We start from the raw sequence: 15,183 nt of genomic DNA, 5'->3' as shown, positions 1-15,183 counted from the left end.
ATTTCCTCTGAAAGTAGTATTTGAAATAGGAAATTAAGTTTAAAAAGTACATAAATATAACTATTACTGAGATAATTTTAAGCAATCAGAAGTCATTTTACAGTAGGTTGCAGATTCCATGAGCCTCACTACATGCAATTGGATAGGCATTTATAAATTCATCCAATACAAAAGTGTTCAGGGACGCATACCATACAACTAGAAAACTACCACCCCATCCCTGTGTTGCTCTCAGCAAATAATAAGATAGGATTTATTTCATAAATGCCATAATACTATTATAACTTGCGTAACGATTAACAACTGTACAAGGCTTTGAACTCTTTTTTAAAACTTAATCTATATACAGCTTTGAAGCTTTACACAGTTAATACTCAGGATGACAGTTTACTGCTGACTTTCTCTGTTTCCTTCTAAATAGAAAGACAGCTCTTTTCACCTTCCAGAGTTAATCTCAGACGGAGAGGGTTGAGTTCTCACTGAGGAGGGAGTCATGCCCTGAACACACACACACACACACAGAGTTACTATCTTTAGAGCTGCCGTTCTGCAACATCACAAGTACTGAATTTTACAACTAGGTGAATTAGTACCCAGAATTTTCTTTTAAGAAATTTTAACTCACTCTTCCCATTCGTTTAAAGGAAAAACCCGCAACATCTTTAACCTGCTATAAAATAATTGCTTTAAAAAAACTTTTGAAATAAAAATTAAACATTTCTAAGAAAATTATTAATTCCATTTTTCCACAAAAGCCAATGTTTCAACCCAACTGATGTTCCAAATAAGTGCTTATTTGTGCAGTATATTTCGACTATGAAATGCAATGCAATACATGCAATACACAAACACTATTGTCAGCAACTGACCGTTTTGCTACGTTACTCACAGCCTGCCAGAAACATGACACAGTATTTCAGTTTACTGAAAATACCAAAAATCCCTATTCAAACGCTGTTCCTCACGATGTCTGTAGGCCTCCCTGAAAATCAGGCACAGAAGGCTCTACACCACTAGTCTCTGGCTTTAGGAACAGACATGAAATCAATGTGAGGTATGAAATACGATCAGTGTTAATAGCAGGGACAGACCCGGCGTCAATATAGAGATGTCGCGTGTGGGCAGGGGAGCGGGAAGCGGGGCTGCTTTATCACAGTCCCAGACCACGTTCTGTGTCGCGGACGATCCAGAGCCCACGTGGCCAATAGTGACTGTTGCCTTCTCAGCCTCTCTGTGGTAAGCCCGCACCTGAGTAATGCCATTAAATACACACAATTGCCAGCAAAACCAAATGTAATTATTCCAAAGATGCAGTAGCTACTTGGCAATCAGGAATAAATCTGATGTAAATACAATAAAGATGTTGCCCAGTGTACGTGAAATACCTGGAGCATCCTGCTAAAAGAAAATACAATAAGAACTACATTCGGTCTTCATTTACACCCCTGGAAATCTAGAGTCCCTCCACGAGGAGTTTCAGAAGAGCTGAAATAAGTTCTAAACTATTTCGTAGTTTAAGAAACACATAGAGAATAAGTCACTGAAACCAACAAATTACTACTTGTTAGAACACAGAAACAGTAACCAAGTGTTTTTGAAAACTTGGTGAGAAATAAATATAAATAACATTCACTTTCTGGGCTGAACCACATTTGCCAAGTTTCCACCCACTCCTGACTTTAGTGCCAAGTTATAAACCCCTATAAAAATAAAGTTTAAGATGAAAAGGCTGCCAGGCTGTTAATCTCTGCAGTGCTACTTGGAATTACAATTACACAGAGCCATCACCTGACCTGCTTCCCTAGGTGTATTTTTCCCTTATTATCAGTTTCCTTTTTCGATCACGTTAGACTATACAGCCATGCATATACTCCCAATAAACAAACCAGATTCTAGTCACTTCAACCACTTCAATAATAAAAGGTTACCATTAACAGTTACGCTGGATGGAAAAAATGTGCATTACTCAACTCCTCAAGACTCTTTCCTTCTCTAACACATTGCCCGTATCAGATTCCCTGTTCTTCTCTAGTAACTATGGACTGGTGAGGCTCTGCAGGGCTGGACAGGAACGAGCCTGCGACAGCCCCGTGCTGGAGACGGGCACAGCCCTGGGAGACAGGCCAGCTTGCTGGCAATGCTCTAAGAAAAAAGGCACACAGGAGCCACAAAGCTGCTGTGACACCGATGTTCTGCCTCAGATCTTCTTAGGCCAGGGTTTTTCCATTTGCATCCTCCATTTTCCATGTTCCTACCCCATTACAGAATTCCCTTATCCTTCCCTTGTTTGCTATTGCTCCACTCAAACTGAGGATATATTTACAGCTCTTATAGTCCTGTATGAACTGGCTGGGACTGGAATATATTGGAATACAAAGTGGTGAAGATAGAGCAGCAGAACCTTAAACTGGGAAGGAAAGGAAGGAGCTCCCTGGACATGTGTCTACATTCAAGTACTGCTGACAACCCTCCTCTGCTACCGACGCCTGTGCTAGTTAAACAGAAGCTGGTCCAGGAGGCTGTTACCTGCTTCCACCTGTGGTGTGACCACAGCAAAAGACATGGCAGTGTTTCCCTCTTCGCCCCGCATCGCACTGCCTGGTATACAATTCTGCAGCTCTGTGCTTGAAGAGCTCTTCTAAACCAAGTACAACACTACTGCCGTATTTCAGAGCCACCCACCCTTCTGAAGCCATACACTATGTAAGCAGATTCAAGGTGTCTGGACAACAGGTACTGTGTCAAGCTCAGGAAGCAGCTCTCAGCACACTCCAGGACAGCATCTGCCCTTCATTTTCCTATACCCCCCTACAACATGTCACTACCTCTACGAGCCAGTCAGAAACCAACATAATCCCCAAAATGGGAGCAGCAAATTGTCATATTTCAATGTTCCTTTCTCTTCTTATAATGATTACCACGTGTGTCAATGTATTTCAACTCCATACTGAGTTAGAAACTTCCTGGATACAGCACAAAAGCAACCCAGTGCATCCTTCCCCTGTGTGATGCTCTTAACCTCTACCCAAATCTTCCTTGCACAGTCAAGCAGCTGACGCAGTCCGCAGCACAATAGCTTGGGGTGGTCCGCATGCAACTTTCCATTTGAAATAAAACCAGCTCAAAAGATTTAAAATCAGATTTATTTCTCCACCTTCCCTTCCCCTCACCCTTTATTTTCACTGAGTTGTTAATAGGAACATTCTGACAAAGAGCCTGTGAGGCATTTAGGGCTTATGAGTGGCACTGAATTGACTGACGGCACTGGAAACCAAATTCCTGTGCACAATAACGGATGCAGCAGGGAGAGCGAGAGCATAACACGTCTCCCAGCACTGCACCGCAGTGGGGACACAGGACCTGCCAGCACCCATGACCCAGCAAGTCCTGAACTTTTCAGTCCCACAGGCATACGGGCACTTTGCCCCAGAGTAGGAAGAGGCTGGTAAAGAAACGTTTTGTAATAAGTTACTAGCCGGCAGAATTGCCAAGCTTCAATTGTGACAGGATGTCACCACCCAGGGCTGTTCTCCAGTGCTTCAGAGTTTGCTTCTTTGTTTTATTTATTATTTAAAACCCGGTGATCATAAAAGCCATTACCAGCAGTGGTCATGGCCAAGCAGGGAGAGGTCTGTGAACTCTAGCGTGCCCTGCACTCAGCTTGAGATAGAAAGGTTCCCACAATTTCTCCTGGCTTAGCACCATCCTACTCACTGGAGCAAGACCTGAACTTTGGAGCCACGCTTGGGGGACAAAGCACTCTCCGGCACAGTACCACCCTCTGCCTCGGACAGACAGGGCTGCTGCAATACACCGAGAGGGTGCCCTCTTGCTTATGCTACATAATTATGAACTACCACTTTGTAAATAACAGAACCACTCCAGAGCACAGGAGGTGCTTTTAAAGGGGTAATTCTGTATCTTTTCATCTATAATTAGGATAATTACTTATTTCTTTTAATCACAGCCCACTTAACCACTTCAGTGCAAAGGGCTGGTCTGAGGAGTCTCGTTTTCATTCAACATCTAATCTTCGTATTTACCCGAAGTCATTCACTGACTTCATTCACTGTCTGATCTCTGCTGGGCCATTTGTTCCTGCAGTCAGGACTGGAGAAAAAGCAGGTTGACTGGAGAGGCAGACTTGATAAGAAATCACAACTTTTAAAACCGTTCCCTTCCTCTACTCCTGCAGGATAGCAAATAACCTCAAAATAGCCATAGCGCGCATACAGAAATTGTTTGGCCGCTGGCTGTGGGTAGCAAAGGCCTTTATCCAAGCCTAATGGAAAACAGACAGGAAAGGCCATTGTCTTGTTCGTTGTGTTGCAAATTGTTCAGTTCCCACCAAAGCACAAATCACTATTTTTGTATGGAGAAGAACCGTCATTAAAAGTGGGCCTTTGATCAGCATCAGTTTCAGGTGAACTGTGCAGAGTGCACTAACGTTACTGACTCTCTCTGGGCAGCTGACCTTCTCCTTCCCTTGTCCTAAAGACTAGATCCAAGGCATCCCTTGGGATACAGAGATGCTAGCATGTTTTCTGTTAGTTCTGCTTAAACATAGTAAGTCTCAGTCTTGCGATGGGCTGTCCCTGGATTGCATTGCTTCCAAAGATGCTTGTCAGAAAAGAAGAATTTAACCCGTGATCTTATTTTTAGATTTTTTGGGGGTTACTCAAGAGAGCACATAGAAGCATGAACTCAGTTCTTCATAACCATGTTAACATCGTTTGTAGACAGGGCATGCCAGATCCATCTGGCAGAGAAAAGCATTAAGTTGCAGGTGCTTTAGTGACCACATGGTCTAATACACGAATGCTGGTCAGGTGAAATGGAAAGGGAGAAGCAGGGCAAGCATTTTCAGAACTGTCTGAAGAAACACAGAGAGTACCAGTTTAGATGGACTGATGTTCTCATCTAATATAAAAATATCTTCCTTTCTGCCAAACTACCGTGACAGAAGTCTGTCCTGCTATTTAAGTACTAAGCTTTCATGGGCACCTCAGGAGGGAGGTGCAAACCTCCTAGAATACCCAGTCAACTGTGCAATCCCTCCAGGAGATACGTATGCATCTCTTTCTGACACTTAACATCAGAGATGGTGAAAGGAATGACACAGAACACAAACATCATTAAGGCAGACTTATAAACTCTTCAGATACTTTGAGTGAACGGAATTCAGTTCTGCTCTCAGAGTTACATGTTCCATGAAATCCACCTGAGCACAGACAGCCACATTGCAGCTTTCACACCAGGAAAGCTTATGCCTGTACCTAAGCTTCTGGTCTTCCTCTCTTGCCAATCTAATCTCCACTAATGCTTACCTTCTAAAAATTCCTTTCCTTTTGTTGTTGTTTGGCAGCACACACTTACTTTTTAAATATGAAGGAAAACTAATTTTGAGATTCTGCAGATCAAAAAAAGTGTTTGGTTCTGAAAAAATTAGTAAGACTGTTCTGCATTAAGGATTTGAAAGTGGCTAGACAGAAGTCCCAGCCTCAGAGCACAACTGGTCCTCACTGAGAAAAGCACTGTACTTGGAACAGGAGACATTTTATAACCAGGGACAAGACACAGGACAAGTGGCTAGGTAGTTTCTCTACAGAAAGGTTTCCAACCCTTATTGTACTGACACACGTTCCCTAAAGCAGCAATGGCAGCCACGCATGCACAAGAGATGGCATTCATGCACATACCCTTCTGCCACGACTCATGTACTATTAAGACAAAGCCACTGCTCCAAAACAGCCAGAAGATACGAAAGACATTCTGCAAAGCTGAATTTTGTATTGTATGCATTTACTTTAGATAAAAGTTAAGCTTAAGTTAAAAAAACCCAACAAACCAAAGAGTGTGTTTTAATTCTCTTTACAGAGAGGAATAGCCAAGAGGGCCACAACTCATAAAGCTCCTGGAACCACTGCAGTGAGTAAATTGTTTCTTAACAATACACACGCACAAATCCCCCAAATGGCACTTAACTTCAGGGACAACGCTGAAATACAAAATGCTAATGTGGGTGTGGAAAACAGCAGTCAAGGGGTCTATAACCCTTGCTGAATCTTGACAACTTTAAACTTATATTTAAAGAGAGATGCCACTTCTTTCTCATGACCAATGCGAACCAATGAACTACTTTCCTCATAAAACAGCACAGCAGTCCACAGACTAAGAGGATGTCTCTGAGTCAGAGATGAGCTTCAGGTCATGTATGTCATCTAGATGCTGAAAAGCTTGCCTGCAAATGATGTTATTTTCTTTTCTTTTTCCTTAAGAAAGTGAGGAAAGTCCTATTTTTAGTGAAATAAATACAGAGTCAGGAGTGTAACAGTAAGCCACGGAAAAATTACAGTAATGTCAAGAGCCACACAGCTGACCTGAATAACCCTAAACTGGTTTAGTGCCAGAGCCACGACTAATATCCAAACAAGACATGAAATGATCTCTTCTTAAAAAAACTTAACATTTCTGCCTCAAACTTAGTTAAAAAGGCAAAAGGTCAAGATCTATATATGCATACATATACACATATATACATATATATAAACCCCTCTATTTACATAGAGAGAGAGAGAGATACACACATGCATGTATCAATAAATAGGATGTTTTTAAAAGTCAAAAACACTGCTTGGGGAAGATCTAGTGTGCCTTTTCACAAGGCTTCCACAACATCTGCTTCAGAGGAGCAATTAAAAACTATTCCTCAAAGCACGTAACGACAATTTTCCCCAGACTCGCACTGGCATTATCACTGTGCCGCAGTCCTAGGTTCCTTCAGCCTGGAAATAAGCAAGCTGGGAGCCCTTCTGAATCCTGTTTCCAACCTCTCTCAACCTACAACAGCCTCTAGAACGCATTATAAGAAAACAAGATTGCTCTGTCTATCTGTTATGCGAATAAGCAAACATACTTGCAAGAATAAACCAGCACACAAACAACAAATCAGTAGTAGTGGAAAAATCAAAGAGCAGCCAAAGCAGATTCTCCATTTAAGGAAGCTATGAAAGCTTTTTCTTACGTTCCTCATCTGTTGAAATAGAAATAACTGAGCCCTCCTCCTTTAAACTGAAAAGCCTCATCATTCCATAAAAACTTTGAGACAGCCACAGCCTCAAAACTCAGATCCACAGAAAGCTATATTTTGACAGCCATTGATGGCAGGAGCAAACATGAAATGTTCTTAATACACAGACAAAGAAAATATGTCTTTTTTTTTTTTTTGAAGTTCACAATGTATTTATTTCTCCCCTCTGCCTTCCTAACTTCCTCCCACCAAGCTAAGTTGTGTCATCAGGCAAAAGAAAAATATTCACACCAGTTAAGAGTGTCAGTTGTGAAAGAATTTTGATAGAGTGATAGTCCTCCTGATAAAAATAGAAAGCATGACACTTTCAAGTGAAGTATCTATTGAGAAATAGAGCTAAAAAATATTTGAAATGTTACGAACCCAAAACACTGGGCAATGAGTGGGTAACTGGTACAAGTTTTATCCCTTGACAGTGATCTGAGTTGCACAGCAAAGTTCTGAAATACTTCTCTCCATATATATATATATATATATAGTTTATAGATATATAGGGGGTTTTATACATATAGTTACTTTTATATATATGTATATAGTTACTTTTAAAGTCTTATTTTTATTTGTGCATCCATTTGTTAATCAAATTAAGAACCAATGCAAGCCTTTTAAACAATTATTCAAATCCTGCTTCTCCCAGCTTCACCAAGTTCAGCATCTAGAGAAACCGGACGAGCAGTTCTCAGATTGAGAGGAGCACCCCTGTGGGACGGGGCAGGAGATAGACAGCTTGAGAACCACTGGACTAAGCCATTGCTGTATAGTTGTCATCAATTAATATGGAACCTTTATGAAAAAGCGGGAACTCTGATTCTTCATTCAAGTAGATTTAAACACAGTTAAATCCTGTTATGCACGCAAAACCGTGTACTAAAACACCTTGCATCCCTCAAAAAGAAGAAAAATTTTAAAAGTAAACAAAAAGAGTTAAAAAAGGCTTCACATGGTAATATTAAATTCATTTATGGTGCATACCAAATTGCAATACAAACTAGATAGCTTAATTACCACCCCAAATAATTATAGACATCCATGAGGGGAAGAGAAAGTTCACAGAAGAACTATAAGCATTTTGTCTCCCAACTACTGTACATTTTCCATTAGAACTGTGTTAATACAAACTCTCCTTCAAATATATACATGTATCCCAAGGAGACTGGAAAGAGTGGACATCCTCTTGCAAACTCACTCGTGTCCTCGCATGTATCCCAAGCGGTAGGCTCTGAGCCAGGAGGAGACAAAAAGCCTCCATCCTCACACCAGCCAATTCCCGAATCTGTCTGTATACTAACTCTCGTGCCGCTGAGTAAACTGTGAATGTCTTAAAACCTTAAGAGGCTGGGGCGGGGTGGGAGAAAAAATTCAAGCAGAATTTTATTCTAGCATCATCTTGTCACAAGACAAAATTACCATGCTGAGCTGAACTAACTGAAAACTTTTCATAAATTACAAGCATAAATAGTTTAGCTGTCTTTTCGGTGAGTTCAACAGAATACACACTGAGAATGTTTACTTGAGATTTGATACAATTCCATTTGTGTACCGCTTTTACATCTGTTGCTAATGATATCAAATTATTGATTGTTCACTTTCTTATATTTATTTAAACATTAACTACATACTCGGCAACCTGATGCTTTTCTTTTTTTTTTCCAGAGAACTTTTTATTTTTGCCTGGCTTCAGTTGTAATTACTTTGATCTTCCAGAGTATATAATTATTTTACTGTTTATTTATTTCTATGAGAAAGGAAAAAAGTTTGACCTACGAGATCTATATGTGGCAATTTGTAACAGAATCACATAGCTTATGTTTAGGAAATCATGGTTTTGATTAAGAAGCAACCATTTAGTTCCCACTGTTTTATTAAAACAGACATTAGCAGATAATAGGAAACACATTTAACACTGTAGGCTGCATTTAGTTTGCAACGTCAATAAAGTTATTTTGAACCCCCTTCCTATTTTGTGTTTAACACAGCTCATGTGAATTGTTTTTTGCTTTTACTTTCTAATAACCAGCTCTAGAGTTACACATGGATATGGGTGCTGGTCCCAAAGACTCTAAATTATAGTTTTACCCAATCTATCCAGACTACAACCCGAAAAATGAATTGCTGCGTCATCCATCCACCTTCATGGAAAACCTAAGTCCTTTTTTTAATTATTATTAAAGGACTATGTGATGACCAAAACATATAACTCAAGTCACTGATTTCACGTACTGAGCAGTCCTGTAGGAATATCTGGCTACAGAAAAGAAACAAAACGTCATGAAAACAGAGATGATGAGAAATTGAAACCACCCAGAGTAGTGCAGAAGTCTTCCTGTTTTCAGGGGGGCTAGATTACTGCCCTGAAGTTGTGTGGCTGTTTATTCTCCATGCACCACTGTACCTGCCATAGACTCTTTGTTTTCTCTCCCACTCGTATGGTTGATGAATCAACACTACTTGAACTGCTTTATAGCAGCTTGTGTTTACTTCACACATACCTTAACCTTCCTTCTTCTCCTCCTACTAACACACACACTTCCAAACAGCAACGACTGGCTGTGTCTCTTTGAATAACACAGATACAGAGTCATCTGGCAAACTCTTCAGGTTTGGATCCTTGACCTCTTGATTGAGGTCTCATTCTGCTTTTACTGCACTTAACAATTTAACTGTGCACTTACTAAGTAAAAAAAGTAAGAGCTTAAAGAATTCCATGCTCTAAGAATGGAAGAAAGTGGAAGACAGCAGTGTGCTAGAAACACTCAGAAGCCGTAGTGGCATCTCTACGGCTAAGAACACTACAGTTGAGGGCTTCTAGTGCCTCTGCAACTGGCACCCTTGCCCAGTTTGGAAAAAAAGGAGAAAAAAAAGGGGGAAAAAAAAAGGAAAAAAAAAAAAAGCCCGTCTCTGTTCTCCTCGAACAGCAAGTAAAAGCGAACGGTGATGACCTTGAAGCTGTTTGATTCCTTCGACTGTTTTTTAACCAAGAGGATATGTTAGAGCACTTCAAATAAAATTCTTTTATTAAGAGACACTGTTTAGAGAAAAGAAACACTTCTGAATCACACAATGGCAATTTAGACAGAGAAGAAACTATCCAGTTTATTTGGCATAAGGGTAACCATGTACTAAAATGTCCAATCAACATTTTTACTTCAAGCCTAAATCATTTTAGTAGGTGAAAAGCAACACCTCTACTTCCTCATCTGCATTGTTACCCCACTTCTGCCTGAACAATCTTCCTTCTAGACACAAATAATTTTACTATAAAACATTCTTCTTTTTTTTTCCCCTCTGGTGAAAAATCTAATCACTGCACAGCCCAGGCCTGAACATCTTACAGGTATGCTCCGCACAAGCCAGACGTGTGGAGGAAAACCAGATGCCTCAGAACTTGTTCTGATATTTTATGCAATTTTGTTTCATGTGTTCCTAACTCAAGCAACAGACTCTTTATGGTATTATTATGCAGATTTCTAGTCTGTCCTGTGGAAACTAAACAAGCAACCTTTCATAGCTCATGTATGCCAGCCTTTTAAGAGAAAAAGATGGCAGGCTCTTTTTGAAAGATGCTAATCTTCGCAAGACTAAAAATACAATGGCTTCTCAGGAAGGACAGGACATTACCCTATTTCTGCACAATGCTTATGAATCCTGTTATGATTTTCCTGGCCACTGAAAGGATCACAGACAGAAACAACAAAAATAGCCTATGTCTTCTTTCAGACAATGAATCTTCCCTTCAGCAGTGTAATAGAGAGAAAAACTATGAAAAAACCTACCACGTGGTAAAGCTAATCTCCAAGGCTGATGGACATTTGGGGAGAGAGGAGCCAGTTGGTATTGTGGAAAAGCTTTTGACTACCCCCAAGGTCCTGCTCAAAGCACATGTGTGTTTTAAAACAAAAAACTCTGCCAAAACAAATGGTCCAGTACACATCCTTCCCAAAGGAAAGGATGAATAAAAGAACAAACTACATATGATGGATGCTTGTCATATCACTTCGTGTACTCCTAGAAGGTGATCAGACAGTTCAGTGGTGAGAGTGGGATGAGCTTAACGTAGAATAATCTTACTGCCTCAGGCATTCACTGCTAACCAGCTAATACAATTTCGTTATAGAAAAAACACAAACAATGGGCTATTTTCACCTTAACTTCAGTGGGTGCAGCATCTTGTTATTTAGCGATGTCTCCTAACAACCAGGTATTAAATGTACCGCTGGTATCCAGATTCCACAGGATAAAACATGGCAGGAATGCCAGTACACTTAGTGGTATTGAAAACAGAGAGCAAGGGCACATGTAACTTAGACAGTATTTTAGCTTTCATGAATAAAAGGCGACTAAGGTAATTTACATAGCAATTTAACTTTTAAATCCAGAGCTACTAAAACATTTTTTTTCCAAAACATTGTAGCTTAATTCAAAACACAGTTGATCTTTCAGCACAGCTAAATGGGGTATTTTAAGCATGTTTTAAGTGGTCTGTGTTTTCACGCCAGCCTTGTTTGTAAAGTATCAGATTTAATTTCAAATGTGCTGTGACTGTGCCCTCTTTGTAGACAAATTCACTAATATTATTATAGCTTATTATCACTTTTACTTAAAGCAAATAATCTCAAACTGTCAGCAGAAGTTCAAGAACTTGGAAAGTCGCAAAAAAAATCAATTTACCTTTAATCTTCTTGTACTTTTTGTACCATCTCCCAAACTCCTGGCACTTGGTTGCTGACACATTGGCATAGTATGTGCTATTTACAATGGATGAAATCATACTCTGGAAGTAGAGAAAGACAGACAAAAAGTGTTTTAAAATATCTTGTACAATTAGAAATCTTTTCCAGGGAAAGTGAATGACATGCGAGCACACAACGATCATCCATTTGCAACTTTAAAACCAAAAGAAGTGTCTGATGAGTACACAAAATGAGTTTTATTCTCCATTCTATATTCCCAGACATAATTAAAATCAGAAAAAAAAAATTATTATTTTGCATAATAATGCAAAAAAGATGCAGTACAAACCTAGACTGCAGCTCACGCAAGAGGGGCAGTTCTATTTTACTTTGTTCTTGCGATATTACAATATCTAAACCTCAGTTGCATAACAACAGGCGGTGCCATGCTGGGGAACACATGCTCACTGCACCCGGGTGAGAACAAGCATGATTTAGGAACCAGATCCTAAAGGTAAGATTAGATGCTCCAGCATGCATAATCCAAATAATGTTTTTCAGATGTCTCTGTTCTGCTTCCAAATGCAGCGAGACCACACGGCCAAGAATCGGAGAACATCCGTGCTACTCGCTTCAGAACAACAGTTAGACAAAATAAATTAAATTAATATAATTTATAGAACCATGTGATTAGCCCTTGAGTGAAAAATCACGCAAAAGAGAAATTAACAGTGCCATTCAGAGTGAAGGGAACTACGCATACTACAATACAGAACAGCCAAAACCCACAAAAAAGCTCAACAAAATTGAAATATAATTTGCTTAACCACTACCCCTCTCTACTCCTTGCGAATTCCCTCTAAGCGACTCTAAGTACAAGCCAAGTGAAGCTGAGAAGAGCAGAGTTATTTTGCAGCACCTGATACCCATAAAAATGATACTTTATACCTGGGATGTTTCTGCCCATAGGGTGGAAAGAGCCTGGTTACTGGTAGTTCTTCCTTTCTTTTTTTTTTTCCCCTCCCTTCATCCATTCTATAGAGGAGGCATCTTTTTAACGACATTTTGCTTTGCTCCCCCCTCCAAACTCTTCCAGAGTCAACTCATTCCCCGCAAGGAAATGCGATAACACCACTAACACATGGGAGCCAATGCACCTTCTCCAGAAATCACATTTTCTTATGCCCTCCTTCCTCACTTACATCAAAGCTCAGAAAAAGCCCTAGCACGTTGCGTGACCTTTCTGCACAGAGATGAGAGCGTGAGGATGATCTCACAGCTCGAACAAGCTATTTACTGCAGCTTCAAGCTCTGGCCCACCGGCTCCTGCAGGCTCTTGGGCAAAATGGGATCTTGGCCGTCTCTGGAAAGCTCCCAGGCTTACACACTGGCTTACTCAATTTTAACAATGCTTTAAAAACAAAACCATCCCCTCCCCCTTCCCGATTTATCCAGCCTTCTACCCAATTCACTGCGACTCCAGCTGCTCCTGAACTCTTGAGCTTTGGGGACTTAAAAAAAAGTGAGCAAAACTGAGAGACTTAGGATAACTGGTGGTGCAGATTAGTTTGTCCTCAACAGGTAATTTCAGTTTCAGTAAAGAGGCTCTTGTGCCTTTTCACTTTAACTTTTCCACTTGAAGGCTGCTATGGTGCACTGCAGTAGAGTCTGAAGGCTATGAAGTAAGAGCCTTTTTAAGTAGCAGCTTCAATTTCTAAAACTGAGATTCAATTTTCTAATTAAAATCAATATTTTGAGACATAAACCTAGCATTGTGGCAGTCAGCAGCAATTCCCTCCCCACAAATCCTCCCTTGCTCCAAGTCATTTTAACAAGCAAAAGTGTTCTGAAAGCCTGACATGGAGACAGCCTCTGCTAGGGAAGGATTTTGAAAAAGTTGAGCTAACTTGCCTTTTTTTTTTTTGAGTCACTGTAGTTAAATTTCCAGTCACTAAGGAAAGGTGGGGAAATTGTTTAGCTCTGTCCACATAACAATTTAGGTTTCCCCCCTCTTTTTTTTTTCCCCAGAATCCTCTAGTTCTACAGTAAATCAACATTACTGAAATTGTAGGGCTCTTAAATATCACAAAATATATTAACCCATTAACCTTTATTTGAGGAAGAAAAGCTTAAACTAAATAGTAAAATCAAATAGTATATCAACCATTGGTGAAAAATCCCAGGACAGATTCTCCTCATCTGCTTGACAGTAGAGCAGGGGAAGGAACCATAACAACTTTCAGACTACATATCCTCACTATTAAATGGAAAGGAATCCTAGGGGTATTTCTGCTGGGAATCTTGGTAAGTCTGCAAAAAGGAAATATCCATTCAGGGGAGAGAAGCAAAAAAAATCGACTAATTGCAAATTTCTAAATAATGCATATTATTCCTGGGAAAATCCTTAAAGAAGGAATAGAATATATAGAGTGGCAGGTATGTTTGGTATGTATGTGGCCATGACAGCCATGTGGAATGAAAACTACTTAGATCAGGAGCTAAGTATCCACACAAAGAAAATCTGGTGCAGTAAGTTCAAGGAGAAAAATACGGGATGTGCTCACATCCCAAGAAATCTTGCTCCAGAGAAGAGACAAAACTCATGGTCAGTGCTGAAATGAGCTAAACAATATGCAGGAAAGACAGAGGGCTCTATGCAAAGATGGAAATGCTGAAATAATTGGATTTCTTTCTGCCACACACACTCCCCCCACCTACCCTCCTTCCCCCCTGCTTGGTTAACTGGGATTTATTTGTTTGAAAAGGAGCCGTATGCTAAGGGTAGCTGAGCTGCAGCCACATAATACACCTAGCAGAAAAAACAGAACAATTTTAAATCAAAGTGAATGATTACATTTCCCATTAGTGGCAATCAGAATCCCCATCTGGGCTGCATGGAGAGCTTGGGCACTGAGAACCAGAGACGGAGCACCCGTCACTGGTGGGAGCGAGAGCTCCCCGCGCTGCCCCTCTCCACTTCTGTACTTGAGGCACTGTGAACACATTAATAAACAGCAGCATTTACTCTGCAGTTTGACTCCTAAGAGACCACTCTGCAATTTGCTGCTGTCAATAATATATTAACCACAAGGGGGTTGTAATGACATTTCACGTTTGGCATGATATTTTTTTTAAAACTGATTTGGGAGAAGGAATTGTATTAGCGGCATATTCAGATGATGGTAATAGACAGCTCCTATACAACCTTCCACTGTATCTTTTGCATTTTGTAAGCCAAAACAAGAGACTGAAACTTTCTACGGCAATAATAACAAAAAAAATACAAGCTGCATTCTTGCAGTCCCAGTTCAAGGGTTAGTCACTGCTCAAGGTCACTTAAACCTCTGCTTAAAAGTAAGCAAGCTCAATTTTCTACAGAAGGATCTCCTTTTAGCTTTGTCCACTAAATAAATAGCGGGGCAA

The 15,183-nt window shown here is 40.2% G+C and overlaps 1 protein-coding gene across 4 annotated transcripts in view; it reads right to left on the bottom strand.

Annotated features, from left to right (window-relative positions):
- The window catches only part of SATB2 (SATB homeobox 2), a 133,262-nt gene that overhangs the window by 55,763 nt on the left and 62,316 nt on the right, over positions 1 to 15,183 (bottom strand). For all 4 annotated transcript variants that reach the window (XR_008577695.1, XR_008577696.1, XM_054830458.1 and 1 more), the window contains exon 6: positions 11,759 to 11,861. Coding sequence is in view for 2 of the 4 variants with exons in the window: in XM_054830458.1 (XP_054686433.1) it covers positions 11,759 to 11,861 (103 nt within the window). In the remaining 2 variants the exon portion in view is untranslated. The remainder of the gene's footprint in view (positions 1 to 11,758; positions 11,862 to 15,183) is intronic.

This window comes from Grus americana, chromosome 6, assembly GCF_028858705.1.
Source record: "Grus americana isolate bGruAme1 chromosome 6, bGruAme1.mat, whole genome shotgun sequence".
NCBI classification, from domain to species: domain Eukaryota; kingdom Metazoa; phylum Chordata; class Aves; order Gruiformes; family Gruidae; genus Grus; species Grus americana.
This window is presented reverse-complemented; position numbering and strand designations above follow the sequence as displayed.